The sequence below is a fragment of the Globicephala melas genome, chromosome 7 (assembly GCF_963455315.2).
Source record: "Globicephala melas chromosome 7, mGloMel1.2, whole genome shotgun sequence".
In the NCBI taxonomy this organism is placed as follows: Eukaryota; Metazoa; Chordata; class Mammalia; order Artiodactyla; family Delphinidae; genus Globicephala; species Globicephala melas.
The window spans coordinates 37,585,047-37,607,122 of NC_083320.1; the positions used below are offsets into that span (position 1 = coordinate 37,585,047).

The following is a 22,076-nucleotide window of genomic DNA, read 5'->3' on the forward strand; positions in this document are numbered from 1 at the left end:
ATGACTATTATCAAAAAGACACAATTGGCTATACTCCAATATAAAATAAAAAGTTAAAAAAAAAGACTTAAAAAAAAGAAGACAACAAATAAGTACTGATGAGGAGAAATGGTAACCCTCACGCACTGTTGGAGGGAATGTAAATTGATACCACTATGGAAAACAGGATGGCAGTTCCTCAAAACATTAAAAATGGAACTGCCATATGAGCCAGCAATTCATTCCTGGGTATTTTTCCAAAGAAAACAAAAACACTAATTCGAACAGATATATGCACTCCCATGTTCACTGCAGCATTATTTACAGTAGCCAAGATATGGAAGCAACTTAAGAGTCCACTGATTAGATGAAAAGATAAGGAATATGTGGTATGTATACACACTAGCATAAAAAAGAATGAAATTTTGCCATTTGTGACAACATGGATGGACCTAGAGGCTATTAAGCTAAGTGAAATAAGTCAGACAGAGAAAGACAAATACCATATGATTTCACTTATACGTGGAATCTAAAAAACAAGACAAATGAACAAACAACAAAACAGAAGCAGAGTCATAGACATAGAGAACAAAGGTGGTTGCCAGAGGGAAGGTAGGAGGAGTGAAATAGGTAAGGAAGATTAAGAGGTATAAATTTCCAGTTACAAAATGAATGAGTCACACGGATGAAATGTACAACATGAAGAATACTCTCAATACTATTGTAATAATTTTGTATGGTGACAGATGGTAACTAAACTTATCACGGTGATTATTTTGTAATGTACAGAAATATCGAATCACTATGTCATACACCTGAAACTAACACAGTGTAGGTCAATGATAATTTCAATTAAAAATTTTTAAAAAGATACTAATCACAAGAAACCCTAAAGTAGCACTGTACCAATGACCTTGCAGCAAAGAACTCTAAGGGCAAAATAAACAGTGACCTAAAAACTCAAAAAATTTGTCTACCACCATCTTAAAGAGATTTAGGTTATGATGATTTTATTAGTCATTCTATTTCATAAATTCTCACCTCTTTTGGTGTTTTATGAGCTGCACAAAGAAAAATCCATTGTTCAGTTGCTGTCATCTGAGTGCATGTATCTGGATGGCATTCACTCTGTTAAAATAGTTACATTTATTAATATGTAAAATAATAATGAAAAAGTTTATCATCTGAGTTGCTACATTTCATGTAAAATTCTAGAATAAATTAAAAATTTGGGTAAGTCTTTTTAAGCACATTAATTTACAAAAACAGGAAAAAAAATCAGAACTTTCAATTATAGCTTTAACTTAAAACATTACCTGAAGTTTGACAGCAAGTCCATTTAGCTCAAGACAGAATTGCCTAAAAATGTAAATATATAAATGAAAAGTCTTATCCTCCATATTATTTTTAGAATATTAATTGTAAAAACAGAATCCCATCAGTACCATTCTTCCTCCATCATCATCATTATCAACACCACCTGAACTTACATGGCACATTCCTTACAAAGACATACACATTAGTAAACAAAACCCAAAACTAACAACCCTAACAATAATGTTCAATATCAGAGTTCAGTGAGTTGATTACTGTTACACACTGGAAATTGGTACAATTTTTCTGAGAAATACTTTGAAAATATTTACCAAGACCCTTACAAAGTATATATATTTTTAACTAAGTCATTCTCCTAAGAATCTATTCTAATGAAATAATCAGAACTGCAATGCAGACATATGTATAAAGATGTTCACTGAAACTATATACATAAAAAATTTCTTTGAAACATTATAAATGATTAGCAATTGGAGAGTAGTGAAATGTTGGTATTACATAAACATACAAAGGATATATACTTATATTCACAGTAAGATTCCAGTTATGTAAAAATTCATGTGTGTGTACATATCTGTATACAGATAATCAGAAGAAAGACTAGACATTTTATATTCCTATACATTATACAGGTTTTATTCTGATTACAAACAACATGCTCCTTCTAAAAACTCCAAACAGGACCAAATACAAAATATAAAACAGGAAAGTCCTCCATACTTCCATGACCTCTTCCCAAAAGATAGTTATTGTTTACATGCAAATCTGATTTTCTCTAGATAGATTAAAATATATTGGAATCATATCATACACAATTTCATAACTTGCTTTTTCATCACTTAATAGATCTTGGGCATTTTTTCATGACTTACTTTCCCTCTAAAATTGTCAAACTGAGAATTATAAAGCCTAGAATAATGCTTGGATTGTTCCTACAATAGTTAAGTGCTCAAGAAATATTTTTGAATAAATGAAAAACGGAGCAAATTACATGACATTTAGATCATTTTTAGACAGACTTGCTATTTGATATGAAAAGACAATTAATCCTTTATGTCATAAAGATACTTTATGTTGTCAAAGTACTGAATGTGTTCCCTCTAAAAATCTATCAAATTAATCGCTATGTTTCCCCATCAAACAAATGAATACACTTTGGTTCCGCAAATATGCAATGCTAAAACCTATAATTAGAAGATAAAAGAGAGTTCCAAAAGAAAAACAAAAAACCCAAAACACTGCACATATGTGAAAGGAAAACTATATTTATTTATTTATTTATAACATACATTAAAATAGAAGAAAGCAAATTAAAAAACAAGGGTCAAATTTTCAGTTGTCTATAACTGTACTTCCTTTCCAGATGCCTAATAATGCTGTTCTTAGATTATACAAATAACACTATTTCTGAATCACCACATAGTCCTCTACTGCCCCATATCTGTAAGTCGCATGTTATGTGTTTCTGAGTTGTTTTCTACTAAGTGGTAATAAAGACAGGTGGTGATAAACACGTTTCTCATCTAGTCCAACCTACTTATGGCCAACAGGAAAATTAAGCTAACTGACTTGGCAGTGCTATAGGTACAATCGGAGGCAAATAGTGCAAACCTAACAGCTTCAAGTTAATTCAGTATAGGACTAGCACACATAGTTATGCAGCTGAGAAGACAAGCCAGAGCTGAAATCTAGTCTACACTCTAGTCACTAAGCCATGCATACTAGCATGGGATTACAGCCACTCAGAGGAAGGGGCAGCTTTTCCTAATTACAAATATTCAGTAGGGAGTAGTGGGAGATTTGACTGAGGTCATGATTCAATTCCCATTAACATCATAATATAATCAACTGCATTAATCAGTAACAGCAAGTATTAAGCCTCAAATCAGTAACATTAAGCACATGCAAAAAAAAAATCAAACTGCTTTTAAAACTCTTCTTGGTCAACTATAAAGATGTATACACTATAATAAAGAGACAAAAGAATATATATGTCATATATAATACATAAATTATACAAAACAAAAAAGTGGTTAATATCAAAAAACCCCAAAGGTAATAACAATAGCACCAGGACAAACGGAATATGAATAAGAAATATTTTACAAGTTTTGTATAATGCATATTTCATAGTCTAAGTTAAATAGGGAGGAAAATGTCTTTCTTAGATCTGAAATAAAAACCTTGTAAATTAAAATTGGGCTTCCCTGGTGGCGCAGTGGTTGAGAGTCCACCTGCTGATGCAGGTGACACGGGTTCGTGCCCCGGTACGGGAAGATCCCACATGCCGCGGAGTGGCTAGGCCCGTGAACCATGGCTGCTGAGTCTGCACGTCCGGAGCCTGTGCTCCGCAACGGGAAAGGCCACAACAGCAAGAGGCCCGCGTAACGCAAAAAATAAATAAATAAATAAATAAATAAATAAATAAAACGAACCCTCACTTTTTAGGAATTATGCTTACAGTGAAAAAAACACACTTGCTTATTTTCATTACTAATCCCATAGGTAAGGAAGTAGTTATTTTCAAAGCTGATTAAAAAAAGAAAGAGGATATATTATACTAAAGTGCTCTCTATATTTATAAGAATGGCATAACATCTACATACTCATGCTTTCAATTATCATGCATCGAGATGTATTAAAAAAAAAAAAAAACTCGATCAAGTAGTCAAGTGACTTGCCCAAGAAAATGGCAGATTACAAAGAAGTCTCAGCATCCTGAAACTGCTGAACGGTTATGACAAGACAGTGTCTTAACAATATCTAGACAAGCCTATAGTATCAAAACAAAACAACAGAAAAAGTACCTTGTCTACAAACTGAGGCACTCATCACAGGAAATGGTCTAATTTATTCAGGAAAAGTCATATCTCTACTCCACCTTATTATCTAAAAATCAACTCACAGTAACAAACTCTGATCAACACATATCTCATACAACATCCTCTATTTTTAATGTATCAACTCATCCTAGCTCCGATTTACAATGGAAAGTTTATAACTTCAAGAAATAACCTAGTAGCTTCAGAATACAAGTGCTTCTAAAGTTAACTCATGATTCATTAGAAATCAATTTTCTCATTCAAAGGATATTATGAAAAGCTCTAAAACTTCTTACTTCAGGATTATAATTAATCTCCATTTACCAAACAAAAGACTGGAAGTTCACAGTAGTTACCAGGTAACTCGTCAGCTACCAAGTCTAGACTAGGATCTCTAGAGAGAAATGAAGTAGATAAATAGTAGGTAGTAGAAATGAGTTAAGTACATGGAAATAATGCATCTGTGATTAAATGATGTAATTAAGGAAAATCACGTAAAAAGATAATAAGGCCCAAATCCATAAATATAGAAAACAATGAGTAAATAACAATGTTGAAAACTTTATAACGTAAAAACATAAAAGCTTTAGAACTTTGCTTTTTGGTCTGTAGTTAACTAATTTATGATTCATAATCATCATTTATATTAAAGGTTATTTTTTACTACTAGGAGTACTATTACTATTTTGATATATAATAAAGACCTACCTTAAATGTTCATACTTCCATACACCTTCATCTTGGCCTTCAGGTGGTTCAAGAATTTTGTCAATATTGGAACAATCTGCTCTTATGTTCTGTTGAATATACTACAAACAAAGAAGTTCTTACAGTTAATTAAAATATACTACATGGTAAATCTTATGAGAGTTATTATTGTTTAATGGGTACAGAGTTTCAGCTGGGGAAGATGAAAAAGTTCTGGAGATGGAGGTGGTAATGGTTGCACAACAATGTGAATGTACTTAATGCCACAGAATCGTACACTTAAAAATGGCAAAAATGATAAATTTTATGTAATATATTTTTTACCACAATAAGAAAAAGCAGAGTAAACACCGAACAAGAAAATCCAAAGAAATCCATGCTCAGAGGTAATCAAACTGACAAAAACTAAAGATAAAGAAGCCAGTGGGGGTGAGTGTGTGTGTGTGTGTGTGTGTGTGTGTGTGTGTGTAAAGAATCCAGCGAAAAAAGAGACAAATGACCTATAGAAAAAGGATTCAAATGAGTGCAGCTTTCTCACCAGAAAACACAGATGACAGGAGGAAATGGCAGAACACGTATAAAGTGCTGAAAGAAAAGAAATGTCAACCTCTGTATCTAGCAAAAATACCCTTCAGGAATGAAGATAAAGATATTTTCAGAGGAAAGAAAACTACAGAGGTTTACTGAGCTCTGCCCACCAGAGCAACAACCAACTCTACCCACCACCAGTACCCGCCATTAGGAAGCTTACATACATTTAAGTGATATATTTAAAGTGATGAAAGGGAAGCAACTACAACCAAGATTACTCTACCCAGCAAGGATCTCATTCAGATTCGATGGAGAAATGAAAAGCTTTACAGACAAGCAAAAGTTAAGAGAATTCAGCACCAATAAACCAGCTCTACAACAAATGCTAAAGGAACTTCTCTAAGTGGGAAATGCAAGAGAAGAAAAGGACCTACAAAAACAAACCCATAACAATTAAGAAAATGGTACAGGAACATACATATCGATAATTACCTTAAACGTGAATGGATTAAATGATCTAACCAAAAGACACAGGCTCACTGAATGGATACAAAAAAAAGACCCATATATATGCTGTCTACAAGAGACTCACTTCAGACCTAGGGACACATACAGACTGAAAGTGAAGGGATGGAAAAAGATATTCCATGCAAATAGAAATCAAACAAAGCTGGAATAGCAATACTCATATCAGATAAAATAGACTTTAAAATAAAGAATGTTACAAGAGACAAGGAACGACACTACATAATGATCAAGGGATCAACTTCAGAAGAAGATATAACAGTTATAAACATATATGCACCCAACATAGGAGCACCTCAATACATAATGCAACTGCTAACAGCTATAAAAGAGGAAATCGACAGTAACACAATAATAGTTGGGAACTTTAACACCTCACTTACACCAATGGACAGATCATGCAAACAGGAAATTAATATGGAAACACAAGCTTTAAGTGATACAATACACCAGATTTAACTGATATTTATAGGACATTCCATCCAAAAACAGCAGATTACATTTTCTTGTCAAGTGCACACAGAACATTCTCCAGGACAGATCACATCTTGGGTCACAAATCAAGCCTCGGTAAATTTAAGAAAATTCAAATCATATCAAGCATCTTTTCCAACCACAACGCTATGAGATTAGAAATCAATTACAGGGAAAAAAACTTAAAAAACTCAATACATGGAGGCTAAACAATACGTTACTAAATAACCAAGAGATCACTGAACAAATCAAAGAGGAAATCAGAAAATACCTAGAGACAAATTACAACGAAAACATGACGATCCAAAACCTATGGGATGCAGTAAAAGCAGTTCTAAGAGGGAAGTTTATAGCAATACATGCCTACCTCAAGAAACAAGAAACATCTCAAACAAACAATCTAAACTTACACCTAAAGGAACTAGAGAAAGAAGAACAAACAAAACCCAAAGTTAGTAGAAGGAAAGAAATCACAAAGATCAGAGTAGAAATAAATGAAATAGAAACAAAGAAAACAATAGCAAAGATCAATAAAACTAAAAACTGGTTCCTTGAGATGATAAACAAAATTGATAAACCTTTAGTAAGACTCATCAAGAATAAGAGGGAGAGGACTCAAATCAATAAAATTAGAAATGAAAAAGGACAAGTTACAACAGACACCACAGAAATACAAAGCATCCTAAGAGACTACTACAAGCAACTCTATGCCAATTAAATGGACAACCTGGAAGGAATGGACAAATTTTTAGAAAGGTATAACCTTCTAAGACTGAACCAGGAAGAAACAGAAAATATAAACAGACCAATCACAAGTAATGAAATTGAAACTGTGCTTAAAAATCTTCCAACAAACAAAAGTCCAGGACCAGATGGCTTCACAGTGAACTCTATCAAACATTTAGAGAAGAGCTAACACCCATCCTTCTCAAACTCTTCCAAAAAATTGCAGAGGAAGGAAAACTTTCAAACTCATTCTATGAGGCCATCATCACCCTGATACCAAAACCAGACAAAGACACTACAAAAAAAGAAAATTACAGACCAATATCACTGATGAATATAGATGCAAAAATCCTCAACTAAATACTAGCAAACAGAATCCAACAACACTTAAAAAGGATCATACACCACGAGTGGGATTTATCCCAGGGATGCAAGGATTCTTCAGTATACGCAAATCAATTAGTATGATACACCATGAAATAAAAACCATATGATCATCTCAATAGATGCAGAAAAAGCTTTTGACAAAATTCAACACCCATTTATGATAAAAACTCTCCAGAAAGTGGGCATAGAGGGAACATACCTCAACATAATAAAGGCCACATATGACAAACCCACAGCAAATGTCATTCTCAATGGTGAAAAACTGAAAGCATTTCCTCTACAATTGGGAACAAGACAAGGATGTCCACTCTTGCCACTATTATTCAACACAGTTTTTGAAGTCCAAGCCATGGCAATCAGAGAACTAAAAGAAATAAAAGGAATACAAGCTGGAAAAGAAGAAGTAAAACTGTCACTGTTTGCTGATCACATGATACTATACATAGAAAATCCTAAAGATGCCACCAGAAAACTACTAGAGCTAATCAATGAATTTGGTAAAGTTGCAGGATACAAAATTAATACACAGAGATCTCTTACATTCCTATATACTAACAATGAAATATCAGAAAGAGAAATTAAGGCAACAATCCCATTCACCATTGCAACAAAAAGAATACAATATGTAGGAATAAAACCTACATAAGGAGGTAAAAGACCTGTACTTAAAACTGTAAGACACTGACAAAAGAAATCAAAGATGACACAAACAGACAAAGAGATATACCATGTTCTTGGACTGGAAGAATCAATATTGTGAAAATGACTATACTACCCAAAGCAATCTACAGATTCAATGCAATCCCTATCAAATTACCAATGGATTTTTTACACAGCTAGAACATAAAATCTTAAAATTTGTATAGAGACACAAAAGACCCCGAATAGCCAAAGTGGTCTTGAGAGAAAAAAACCGAGCTGGATGTATCAGTCTCCGTGACTTCAGACTATACTACAAAGCTACAGTAATCAAGACAATATGATACTGGCACAAAAACAGAAATATAGATCAATGGAACAGGATTGAAAGCCCAGAGGTAGACCCACGCACCTATGGTCAACTAATCTATGACAAAGGAGGCAAGGATATACAATAGAGAAAAGACAGCCTCTTCAATAAGTGGTGCTGGGAAAACTGGATGGCTACATGTAAAAGAATGAAATTAGAACACTCCCTAACACCATACACAAAAATAAAATCAAAATGGATTAGAAACCTAAATGTTAAGACCGGACACTATAAAACTCTTAGAGGAAAACATAGGAAGCACACTGACATATATCACAGCAAGATCTTTTTTGATCCACCTCCTAGAGTAATGGAAATAAAAACAACAACAAATGAGACAAAAAAAAAAAATGAGACCTAATGAAACTTAAAAGCTTTTGCAAAGCAAAGTATACTACAAACAAGACAAAAAAACAACCCTCAGAAGGGGGAAAAATATTTGCAAATGAATCAATGGACAAAGGATTAATCTCCAAAATATATAAACAGCTCATGCAGCTCAACATTAAAAAAACAAACAACCCAATCAAAAAATGGGCAGAAGACCTAAATAGACATTTCTCCAAACAAGACATGCAGATGGCCAAGAAGCACATGAAAAGCTGCTCAACATCACTAATCATTAGAGAAATACAAATCAAAGCTACAATGAGGTATCACCTCACACCAGTTAGAATGGGCACCATCAGAAAATCTACAAACAACAAATGCTGCAGAGGGTGTGGAGAAAAGAGAACCCTCTTGCACTGCTGGTGGGAATGTAAATTGATACAGCCACTATGGAGAACAGTATGGAGGTTCCTTAAAAAACTAAAAACAGAATTATCATATGATCCAGCAATCCCACTACTGGGCATATACCCAGAGAAAACCATAATTCAAAGACACATGCACCCCAATGTTCATTGCAGCACTATTTACAATAGCCAGGTCATGGAAGGAACCTAAATGCCCATCGACAGACAAATGGATAAAGAAGATATGGTACATATATACAATGGAATATTACTCAGCCATAAAAAGGAATGAAATTCGGTCATTTGTAGAGATGTGGATGGATCTAGAGACTGTCATACAGAGTGAAGTAAATCAGAAAGAGAAAAACAAATGTCGTATATTAACGCATATATGTGGAACCTAGAAAAATGGTACAGATGAACCAGTATGCAGGGCAGAATCAGAGACACAGATGTAGAGAACAAACGTATGGACACCAAGGGGGGAAAGTGGCAGGGGGGTTCATTGTGGTGGGATGAATTGGGAGATTGGGATTGACATATAACACTAATATGTATAAAATAGATAACTAATAAGAATCTGCTGTACAAAAAAATAAATAAAATTAAATTAAAAAAAAAATTAAAGCTAAGGAGAATTCCTAGTCAGCAGACGGCTCTAAAAGAACTGCTAAAGGAAGTTCTTTAGTTAGAAGGAAAAAAAAAAAAAAATACCAGAAAGAAACTTAGACTATCAGGAGCAACAGCAATTATATTAATATCTGGGTATAAATATATATTAGACCATTCTTCTCTTGATCTTTAAAATATGTTTGGCAGATGAAAGCAAAAAATATAATATTGTCTGGTGGGGTCTTCAATGTATGTAGATGTAATATAGATAACTAAAGCATAAAGGAGGAGAGTAAAATGGTCCAAATGATGACAGTATCTACACTTCAATTGAAGCAGTAAAATATTGACTCTAAATAGACTGAAGAGTTAAGCATGAACTTAGTAATCTCTAGAGCAATCATCAAAAAAATTATATGAGATACAATCAAAATTAGAATAAATTAAAAAAATTAGAATAAATTAAAATAGAATACTAAAAATGCTCAAATAACCCTTAAAAAGGCAGAAAAAGGAAATAGAAAAAAAAGAGGAAACTAAAAACAAGTAATAAAATGGTAATTCTAAATCTAAACATATCTATCAATAACCATATTCACATTAAATGGCCTAAATATACCATTTAAAAGACAAGGACTGTCAGAAAGAACAAAGAAATATGACCCAACTATACTGTTTATGAGAAACTTACTTCAAATATAATGATATAAGTAGGTTAAAAGTAAAAGGATAAATTTGATAATGACACTGTTTCCTGATAATAAAGGAACTGCATCAGAAAAAAAAAAAAAAAAGTAAAAGGATGGAAAAAAATATATACCATACAAACACGAATCAAAAGAAAGCTGCAAGGAATGAAAGGTAGTTCAACATTTAAAAAAAAAAATTAACCAATGTAATACACTTCATTAATATACAGAGGAAAAAACACAAGCGTATCAATTAATGCAGAAGTCATCTGACAAAATCCAACACCCTTCATGACAAAAACAGAAAACTAGGTATATGAGAGAACTTCCTCAATATGATGAAGGGCATTTTGAAAAACCCACAGGTATGATGTTACTCATACTCAATGGTGAAAGACTGAAAGGTTTCCCTCTGAAATCAGAAATAAGGGGGCTTTCCTGGTGGCGCAGTGGTCAAGAGTCTGCCTGCCAATGCAGGGGACACAGGTTCGTGCTCCGGTCCGGGAAGATCCCACATGCCGTGGAGCGGCTGGGCCCGTGAGCCATGGCCGCTGAGCCTGCGCGTCTGGAGCTTGTGCTCCGCAACGGGAGAGGCCACAGCAGTGAGAGGCCCGCGTACCACAAAAAAAAAAAAAAAAAAAAAAAAATCAGAAATATGGGAATTCCCTGATGGCCCAATGGTTAGGACTCTGTGCTTTCACTGCCAACGGCCTGGGTTCAATCCTTGGTCAGGCAACTAAGATCCTGCAAGCCACACAGCATGGCCCCCCGCCAAAAAAAAATCATAAATGAGACAAGGATGCCTGTTTTCACCACTGCTATTCAATACTGTACTTAAATTCCAGCGAGAACAATTAGACAGTAAATAAATGAATAAAAGGCACAGATGACATGATCCTATATAGAGAAATCCCAAAGAATCCACAGGAAAGCTCATAAAGCAAAGAAATGAATTCAGTGAAGTAGTAGGATACAAGATCAAAATACAAAAATCAGTTGTGTTTCTATACACCTTCAATGAACAATTCAAAAAGAAAATTAAGAAAGGAACTCCTGGGCTTCCCTGGTGGCGAAGTGGTTGAGAATCTGCCTGCCAATGCAGGGGACACGGGTTCGAGCCCTGGTCTGGGAAGATCCCACATGCCACGGAGCAACTGTGCCCGTGAGCCGCAACTACTGAGCCTGCGCGTCTGGAGCCTGTGCTCCGCAACAAGAGAGGCCGCAATAGTGAGAGGCCCACGCACCGCGATGAAGAGTGGCCCCCGCTTGCCACAACTAGAGAAAGCCCTCGCACAGAAACGAAGACCCAACACAGCCAGAAAAATAAATAAATAAACAAATGTGGGGTTTAAAACAAAAAAAGAATTTAAAAAAATAATCCAAAAAAAAAAAAAGAAAGGAACTCCTATATATTGATATATCTACATCTAAATATAACTAAATCACCTTGCTGTACACCTGAAACATTGCAAATCAACTCTACTTCAATAAAAAATGATAATAAAAATTAGAAAAAAAAAGAAAGAAACTCCATCTACAACAGTATCTGAAAGAATAAAATACCTAGGAATAAGTTTAAATCAGGAGATTAAATACTTGCATACTGAAAACTTCAAAACTTGCATAACCTAAAGCAATCTACAGATTCTGTGCAATCTCTATCAAAATTCCAACAGTCTTTTTTGTAGAAATGGAAAAGCTGATTCTCACATTTATATGTAATTGCAACGGGCACCAAATAGCCAAAATAATCTTGAAAAGAAAACACAAGTTGGGGGCTTCCCTGTGGCGCAGTGGTTGAGAATCGGCCTGCCAATGCAGGGGACAAGGGTTCAATCCCTGGTCCGGGAAGATCCCAAATGCCGTGGAGCAACTAAGCGCATGCGCCACATCTACTGAGCCTGCACTCTAGAACCAGGAGCCACAACTACCGAAGCCTGCTCACCTAGAGCCCGTGCTCTGCAAGAAGAGAAGCCACTGCAATGAGAAGACTGTGCACTGCAAGGAAGAGTAGCCCCCGCTCACCGCATCTAGAGAAAGCCCAAGCGCAACAACAAAGACCCAACGCAGCCAAAAATAAATAAATTTAAAAGAAAAAAGAAGAAAACATAAGTTGGAGGATACAGACCTACCAATTTCAAGACTTACTACAAAGCTATAGTAGTCGAAATAGTGTGGTACTGGGAATTCGTTGGTGGTTCAGTGGTTAGGACTCTGAGCTTCCACTGCAGGGGGCACGGGTTCAATTCCTGGTTTGGGGAACTAAGATTCCCCCACGCTGTGTGGCCAAAAAACAACAACAAAACAGTGTGGTACTGACATAAGGATACACATATAAACCAATGGAACTGAATAGAGGAACTAGAAATATACCCTCACATATACAGTCCAATGATTTTTGACAAGGGTACCAAAACCATTCAACGTGGAAAGGTTAGTCATTTTAACCATTTTTAAGTGTACGGTTCTGTGGCTTACTTGCATTCACAATGTTGTGCAACCAAAGAAAAGCCCTGGACCTGACGGCTTCACTGGTGAATTTTACTAAATATTTAAAGAATTAACGTCAATCCTTCTCAAACTCTTCCAAAAAATTGAAGAGAAGGGAATACTTCCTAACTCCACTACAGCAGCATTCCTAATACGAAAGCCAGACAAAGATACTCTAAGAAAACTAGAAACCAATATCCCTTATGAACACTGATGCAAAAATCCTAGCAAACCAAATTCGGCAGCAAATTAAAATTATACACCATGACCAAATGGGATTTATTCCTAGAATGCAAGGATGGTTCAACATACAAAAATTGATCAATATAATATACCATGTTAACAGAATGAAGGGAAAAAAAATACACAATTATCTCAATTGGTACAGAAAAAGCATTTGACAAAATTCAACACCTTTTTATGATAAAAACACTCGACAAACCAGAAATAAGAAGAAATTAACTCAACATAATAAAGGCCAAATATGAAAAACCTACAGCAAACATCATACTCAACATGGAAGACTGAAAGCTTTCTGTTAAGATCAGGCACAAGATAAGGATGCCTGCTGTTGCCATGTCTATTCAAAATACTACTGCAAATTCCAGCCAGAGCAATTAGGCAAGAAAAAGAAATAAAAGGCATCCAGACTAGAAGAGAAGTAAATTTAGTTGTTTGCACATGAAAAAATCTCATATGTAGAAAACCCAAAAGATTACACAAAAAAATCGTTAGGACTAATAAACAAATTCAACGAAGTATCAGGACAAAACTCTACTTTTAAAGGGAAAAATATGTGCACATTTTTCCTCTTAATTTTTGCCAATTTCCAGGCATAGAGCTCCAGGTTTATATTTCTGTATCCTCCACAAGGCCTATCTCTTTGCTAGCCCATTAAATATTTGCTGATTGAACAATACATTCTTTTTTAAAATAAATTTATTTATTTATTTATTTATGGCTGTGTTGGGTCTTCATTGCTGTGCACGGGCTTCCTCTAGTTGCAGTGAGTGGGGGCTACTCTTTGATGCAGTGCGCAGGCTTCTCATTGCAGTGGCTTCTTGTGTTGTGGGGCACTGGCTCTAGGCATGTGGACTTCAGTAGTTGTGGCTTGCGGGCTGTACAGTGCAGGCTCAGCAGTTGTGGCGCACAGGCTTAGTTGCTCTGCGGCATGTGGGATCTTCCCAGACCAGGACTTGAACCCTTGTCCCCTGCATTGGCAGGCAGATTCTTAACCACTGTGCCACCAGGGAAGCCCTAATATGCCATCTTAAAATGAGGTTTGATAAAAGTTTCAAACAGGTATCCCATTAATTCCATGGATTCTGGTTTGTGCTAAAAGTTACAGGAATATTTAACTATGCCAAAAGAAATAAAATGCTTAGGTTATTAGAGTTGCAAAAGTAGCTATTGTTATTACCTGCTGAACAGCTAGTGTACTGTCCATTTCATCAAAGGATTCATCAGGCCAATTATAGAAATCCTATAAAAAAAATTTCATGATTAAAGCACGTACAAAGTTACAAAGAAGATGCAATACTATTATGATTAATTTCAATTCTTAATAAAGATCCGAAGTTATACCAGAGAAGAAAAGCCCTCATACGGTAAACAATGTGATTATTAGTGAATAAGTTAAAGGAATTTTATTCAATGTTTTAAATGAACACCAAGATTTTATTTAATTGAACTATAAGCTATACTTTTTTCAGTCACAAATCCCTCAAATATGGCTCCCATAAACCTCTCATGTATTACTTAATTGATAAGCCTATCACTTTTTTGTTTGATAGTTAAATATTTTTCTAAATGTTATACTGAAAAAAAACAATCTCCAGGCAGTAAAAAACTGAATCAGTTTTTACCCAAAGAGAATAGCTAGAGTTAGTAGTAGTTACTACTCCATAAATATTATTTAAGACAGATATTATAAATTATAATTCCAATTCCAAATGGTGTTTTAAATTTCTAAATCAAAATATGAGCTCCATCAAAAAGCAGTCATCTAAACAGAACAACCTTCTCTTAAGGGGAATATTTCTGTGGATCACTTTGCACTGGTTCTGAATTTCTCTATAGATAGTTCAGTTCATAGACATTCCCCTAAGTGGTTAAGAACCTTTCCATTTGACTGCTGAAATATATCCCTTGTAGGTGCGCATTGTCCAACGCATTGTAGGTACTCAATAAATGTCTGAGAAAAGGTAGTAGTAAACCAACAATCCATAACCCTGTATCGATCAACATGGATTAAGTCTCCAAAGGCCATGAGCAAAAATTGGAGCAAGCTGCAGAATACAGTGCATGATACCACATAAATAAAAGTTTAAGAAAGTGCAAAACATACTTATGAATATAATGCATATATAATAAAAGTATAAAGGAAAAAAAAAGGATGATAATCACCATTACTGGCTGGGAGTGGGCAGAAGACAGAATATCACAATACAGAGGGATTTAACTATATTAGTAATGTCCTAGTTCTTAGAGTAGGTGATGGGTATGGTACACCTTTTTAAGTGTCTTAAGCATTTCATATCTTTTTTTAAATAGTTGCCTTATCTGAATGAAAATGAACTTTATTTTAAAATGTCAAGAAATAAAAACAACTTTCTGGAAATTGTTCTAGGATGTCTTTTCCTAGACATCATCTACGTATCACCAGAAAGTAGTTTTTAAATTCTTCCTTTCTGATTTGTAGTGAAAACTGTTTCTATCAATACGTTTTGCCTATTCTTTCGTTTAAAAAAAAAGAAAAGATAGTTTGTAGAATATTTTGTTTTTAAAATATTAGAAAACACATATAGTGGTACACAGAAAAGATGTAAAAAAAGTTAATTGGAAATTAAATGCTTTGCCTCATCATAACTGTGATATACTTTAAACACTTAAAAGAGGAGCCAAGGGACTTCCCTGGTGGCACACTGGTTAAGACTCCACGCTTCCAGTGCAGGGGGCCTGGGTTCAATCCCTGGTCAGGGAACTAGATCCCACATGCATGCCGTAACTAAGAATTCACATGCCACAACTAAGGAGCCAGCGAGCCGCAACTAAGGAGCTTGCCTGCCACAACTAACACCTGGCACAACCAAATAAATAAATAAATATTCTAAAAAAACCCCAAAAAACAGGAGACAAAAATCCAGCCTAATGAACATTCTCATCTAATTCAGTTAAACGTTTACTGAAAACCAACTTTGTGCTTATAACCCAATCTAACCAATTAAAAAAAAAAAGGAGGAAGATACTCTACCTACTCTATTATAGTTCTAAATAAATCATTTTAGAATAGACCCCTTTCACTGAAGGAAATCAGTGTGATAGACAAGGGATATGACAGAATGCTGCTTAAATAGTCCTTTTTTTAAAAAATCTTAACCTTTTCTAATACATTTTATTTAACAACCTTGATCTATGACCATCTGGAAAAAAGCAAAGGAGTTTTCTTATAGGTGACTTACTCATAACAACACAGCAAACAGGTGTGTTACAATATTGAGTTAAAATCTATGATTCTCTAACCTTTCAAAATTAAGAACTTTTGAATAAGTAAAAATGGATGATTCTCAGAATGTGAGTACAAAAGTCCATTTCTGAATTTAAAAACATAAAAGTTGATCACTTAAAAGAATCAGAAATAATGCTGCCACAGAAAAAGAATTAAAGGTATCTGAGAAAAGATCATTTATAAAGAAAGAAAGTTTAGAAACAGTAAAAGCATAAATAATATATAAATTCCATGTAGTATGACCACAAAATTGCCAGTAGAACTGACACATGTGACTTTATAAAAAAAGGCTTCCCAACTAAACTCTAAAATTCAGTACTAGAAGCAACTTGTTAAAAAGAAAAGGTCACTAATGAACTAAGAATCGAATCTGGAGACTGGGCAACCTTGAGCAAATGCAGTCTAATCTCTGGGCTTCAGTTTCCTTTTCCGTAACATGCATCTAGGAAGCTGTCTGGATCTAAAAGTTCCCTTTGAAAGAACTCCCCTTCCAAAATTCTGTGCAAGATATTAAAATGTATTCTCTAGCATACTGTCATAGCTCTATGGTTGTTTCTGGTTTCCTCCCCCTCCGTCTCTTTTTCTTTAAAATTACATTTTTAACACATCTCTTCCGATTTTGGAGTCTGTACTCAATCGCAAGGCATTTTACCTGGCAGATTAATCAGATGAGGTCTACTTGATTTTTTTAAGAATGTGAAGCATCCCGTCTTTGGCAAATCGCAAGAATCAATACTGAAATAAGCACCAATTCACCCCAAGTACTACCCTACTAAAAGGTGATAAAATTATAATAAGTTCATTCCCTATGCTTCACATATAGTAACAAGGAAATTCACAAGGAATGGCATCTAACAAGTCCCAGCCTGATGATGAAAACTTGCTGGACCAGAGAACAGCTACGGAAAGAAGTGGTCAATGGCAAACAGCAGGAGGAGGAGGATAAAGTAAATTATCGACTCCCGGATCCGGCTAGACAAGCTGGATGGCAGAAGTCGGGCACGTCACAGGCCAGGTAGGAAATGGAAACCAGGACGAGGTAGGCTGTTGTTTACCCCTCCCACCCTGGCAGCCCCGACCCTCACGGAACCCCGGGGGTCTCCACCCGGCCGGCCGCGCCCCTCCCCGAAGCTGGTCACTGGGGATCAGGGGAGAAGCGAGGACAAGCAGTCACTGCTGACAGGCTCCCAGTCCCGGGCCTCGGCGGCCCCCACGCGCCCCTCACGCCCACCGTCCAATCGGAGCTCCGCAGGCCTCGCGGGCCGCCGCCGCCTCAGCCAAACCGAGGGGCTGAGGCTCCGGAAGAGCAGGCCGGGCACCAGTGCCCCTGCCCGCCCGCCTGTCGCCGCGGCCCAACCTCCTCGCAGAAGCATCCACCTTCCAGGTGCGGCGCAGCTCGGCACCAAAAGTCCCCTCTCCCCCTCCACCAGAGGTGCAGAGATAGTACCTGGGCCTTGGTGCCCGGCCTGTTCCGCCTCAGCACTGCCGTCCCCTCCGCCATGACCATAGTGCCAGAGTCTGGGCGGCTGGAGTCGGTACCCGGATGTAGGGGACGGCTGCCTGCGCGGGGGGCGGGGCGGAGCGGCGCTCTAGGTCCGGGAGAGGGGGAGGGGCGACGGCTGACGGCACAGCCGCAGCCTGCGCGGGGCAGGTTGGGAGGAACCCGAGGAGGCCGGGAAAGGACCGGCGGGCGGAGGGAGGGGCACTGGAGAAGGAATATCCGACGACTCAATGGCGGCAATGTGGCGGGAGGCAAAGACCACGCCGCGGAGGCCGGGAGTGGCTGCGAGGGAGTTCGCAGGCCAACGCAGAGAGCCGCTGCGGGAATGCGCAAGTTCGGCGTAACGCGTTGGTGCATCTTCTTGGGCTTAACTTTAACGTTGGTTAACGTTGGAAAGACAGAGTTTGCACGATGGCGACCGTTTCAGTAAACTCTTGTGCGAGCAAATACCTAGAGAAGCGTAATTTTGTCCCGAAATCTGCCTAGGCGTGCAAAGTGGGAAACAGGCCAGCAGTCTGGGAGAATTCCACAGACCCGGCATGAAATCGACCCAATTTCAAATCAGACTCGGGCTTAAGAGTGTGAAATGATATTTCCGCTATCCACTAACTTGAAAACCAAGGGCTTTTCAGTATCAAGTTTGTTTGTGTTGATAAGAGACCCAGATGCCAATTATCTGAGATAGAGTGGACATCTGGTATTGTGTGTCAAGCAAACAAAATTAGCTTGTAAATTTTGCAAGTCAGAAGCAGGAGGAGAAAATGAATGCCCCTTGATAGACAGTGGGAGTTGTGCATCTTACAGGATTTCAGATTTTCTTTGTTGCAAGTTTTAAGTGTTCTCTTAAGTCATGAAATCACAGTAGCATTGGCAAACTTTTTTTTTGTTCCTGCTTGGAAACCTTAAATCTTTGATTTGGGATGAGGGAGGCTATAGGTTACCAGATGCGAAGATCGTTAAAAGAGTAAACAGTGTATATACAGTAGGGTGATTTCCAAGAGAAGAAAACATCAGGTATCCCATCAAGTACACATAAAGGTGTATTGAGAATGCTGAGAGATGTAGCAGAGGCTCCAAAGATGGAAGGGAGGAGTGGAGGACAGGTTGGTTAAAATGAGTGAGTGCAAAGCTGAATAACTCATGACTTGGAATTTTGTTCAAAAGCATTTAACAACGGGAAGTCTGTTTGCCTTGGAGTAAGATTCTTTCTATCGGGAAGATGTAGAGACTGGTAACTTTTTTTTTTTTTTTGGCCTGCGTTTGGTCTTCATTGCTGTGCGCGGGCTTTCTCTAGTTGCAGCGAGCAGAGGCTACTCTTTGTTGTGGTGCGCTGGCTTCTCATTGCAGTGGCTTTTCTTGTTGCGGAGCACAGGCTCTGGGTGCGCGGGCTTAAGTAGTTGTGGCACCCGGGCTCAGTATTTGTGGCTCGCAGGCTCTAGAGCGCAGGCTCAGTAGTTGTGGTGCACGGGCTTAGTTGCTCCGCGGCATGTGGGATCTTCCCGGACCAGGGCTTGAACCCGTGTCCCCAGCATTGGCAGGAGGATTCTTTTTTTGTTTGTTTGTTTTGGGGTACGCGGGCCTCTCCCTGCTGCGGCCTCTCCCACTGCGGAGCACAGGCTCCGGACGCGCAGGCTCAGTGGCCATGGCTCACGGGCCCAGCCGCACCGCGGCACGTGAGATCCTCGCGGACCGGGGCACGAACCAGTGCCCCCCTGCATCGGCAGGCGGACTCTCAACCACTGCGCCACCAGGGAAGCTCAGGAGGATTCTTAACCACTGCGCCACCAGGGAAGCCCCAAGACTGGTAACTTTTCAAGAGCAAGGACAATTCCATCACTACCTCATAGACAGCAAAAAATTTATTCATTCAACGAGTATTTATTAAGTCCCAGTACGTGTTTGGCACTGAGGTAAAAGTATGAAAAGGCGGCATCCTTAACCATAAGTTGCCTAGAGTCTAGCAATGGAGACAGCCGTGCAAATCACCAATTCTCTTACTAAATATAGTGAGGATCTAAGGCAAGCGGCACCTAAATACTGCCTCCCTAAGAGAGATAAGGGTGGGTCTGTAGAGAGTAGAGTCTTAGGTCTGGACAACCTCGCCTCATTTACTCCAAGGATTCAGTTAACATTTCCCAGATTGTGTGGTAGTCCCCGAGCTGTAAATATCAGTTACCTATAGTTGAAGGGGCTCATCTTAATGTTCTCTTAAGTCCAGATTTAATAATACTTAAGTAATACTGTTTCAGCCCATCTGAAAAGAACAAAAGAAAAAGTGAATAAGTAGATGTTAAATTAAGGAACAAAATACGTATTCATCTCTTTGAAAAGTCTAATCAAGTTACATTGTGATGTCAATTCTGGCCTTGTTCACAGGAAGAACCTTTTTCTTTAAGGCTGAAATGTTTCTAGCTCATAACCTTCACATTTTAATTCCTCTATCAGTCTGCAGATTATGACCTCCAAGCAAAAAGTTTTATAACCATGATTAATTTAGGGGATGGGGGAAGAAGAAGAAGAAAAAAAAGCATGATCAGTACCATAACAGTTACATGTAATAATGGGTTACTTGAATATTTTGGTTAAAGAAGGAGTAGTCTTTTTAAAGGCAATATGGACAAATGAAAATAACTTTAGACTGAGATTCAAGAAATCTAAATTCTCTTGCTTGTTGACTGTAAGACTTTGAAAAATATCAAATAAAAGGGTTGGGTTTTTTCTTTTTTTTTTGGTAATGAAACTAGTGCACAGCAGTTCTTTCCTTCTGCCTCATAGAGTATGAAAGTATAAAAGTAAATACTCCTGGAAGTCTCTTAAAGTTTTAGAAGAAAATATTTTGTAAATCCAAAGAATCATAAGTAATTTCAAAACCATCTATCCAATACGAAATTCTCTTTGGGGAATTTTAAAATCCAAGTAAAATAATGAGTGCCCATTGTGTGTAAGGCACTGAGCAAGTGCTAAGAAACATGAATAAGATGTATAATCTATCCTCAAAAAGCTTAAAAATGAATGGGAAAGGAGGATATGTAAATTACTATACTATAAAGCAATATGTCTTAAGTGGTAAGCAGCCCCTGATGGTTGCCTACTTGCTATCCGTACCCGTTCACTCATGTTCTTTGCAAACAGACTTTGATCTTGCTCAGTATCCATCTCTCCGAATTTGAGCAGAGAAAGGTAAACCCATCTCTAGCTGCGGGATAAATCCTCATTGGACTAAGCCAATGTTTAGTTAAAGGGTGAGCATGTGACTCCATTTTAGCCTGAAGAGATATGAAAAGATATCTGATGAAGCATTTTAGGGAAGGGTTTTCTTAATCTTGACGAGATAATAAAAGAGATGGTCCCTTTTTTCTGCCAGTGAACCTTGTTAAGTCTGAGGCTGCATCAACCGTCTTGGCTTGAAGGAAGCCAGCCTAAGAGCAAAGCTGATGCAGTGAATGATGCATGAAGTAGTTGAAATGTGCTATAAAGTAACATTTATCTGTGGAGTTGCAGGAGATTTCATTGTGGACCAAGTAAAGGTGAAGCAGCAGTGAAGTATGGAGATGTATGTTCATAGCTGAACAAATTAGTTGTATATGTAGCTTTATACATTTTCAATGTATTATTTGAAAATTAATTTCTCTTTATAAAAATCGTTATAGACAAAATTTTTTTAATTTATAAAGTTCAAGCTTAGACAACTTTGACTACAAATGAGTGAGAGACTGAACTCCCACTGCACTTCATTTTTCTCTCTAGAATATTTGACCAATTAGTGATTGTGGTAGCCAGATGCCAAGATGGCCCCCAGTGATTATTATCTCTTGGTATTTACACCTTTGTGTGGTTCTCTCTCACGCTGAATAGGGCTGACCTGTTTAACCAATAGATTCTGTGAAAATGATGTTGTGTGGCTCCTGATGTTAGGTGATAAAAGACATTGTGCCTTGCTCTCTTAGCTCACCTGCCCTGGGTGAGAAAGCTGTCATGTGTGAGGACCCTCAAGTAGCCTATGAGGGATCTGCATGGTGTGGAACTGAAGCTCCCACCAAAAG

At 37.4% G+C, this 22,076-nt stretch overlaps 1 protein-coding gene across 2 annotated transcripts in view; it reads right to left on the reverse strand.

The window, feature by feature from the left end:
- HSPE1 (heat shock protein family E (Hsp10) member 1) overlaps positions 1-22,076 on the reverse strand; it is a 40,027-nt gene that overhangs the window by 7,968 nt on the left and 9,983 nt on the right. Inside the window, exons 1-5 of one of the 2 annotated variants that reach the window (XM_030855562.2) lie at positions 17,980-18,106; positions 14,445-14,507; positions 4,845-4,945; positions 1,296-1,338; positions 1,021-1,107 (exon numbers count right to left, since the gene is read on the reverse strand). In XM_030855562.2, coding sequence (XP_030711422.1) covers positions 1,021-1,107; positions 1,296-1,338; positions 4,845-4,945; positions 14,445-14,507; positions 17,980-18,039 — 354 coding nt within the window. In that variant the 5' untranslated portion in view covers positions 18,040-18,106. Of the gene's footprint in view, positions 1-1,020; positions 1,108-1,295; positions 1,339-4,844; positions 4,946-14,444; positions 14,508-17,979; positions 18,107-22,076 lie in introns of those variants that run through there. The other variant, XM_060302100.2, reaches the window with a different exon arrangement.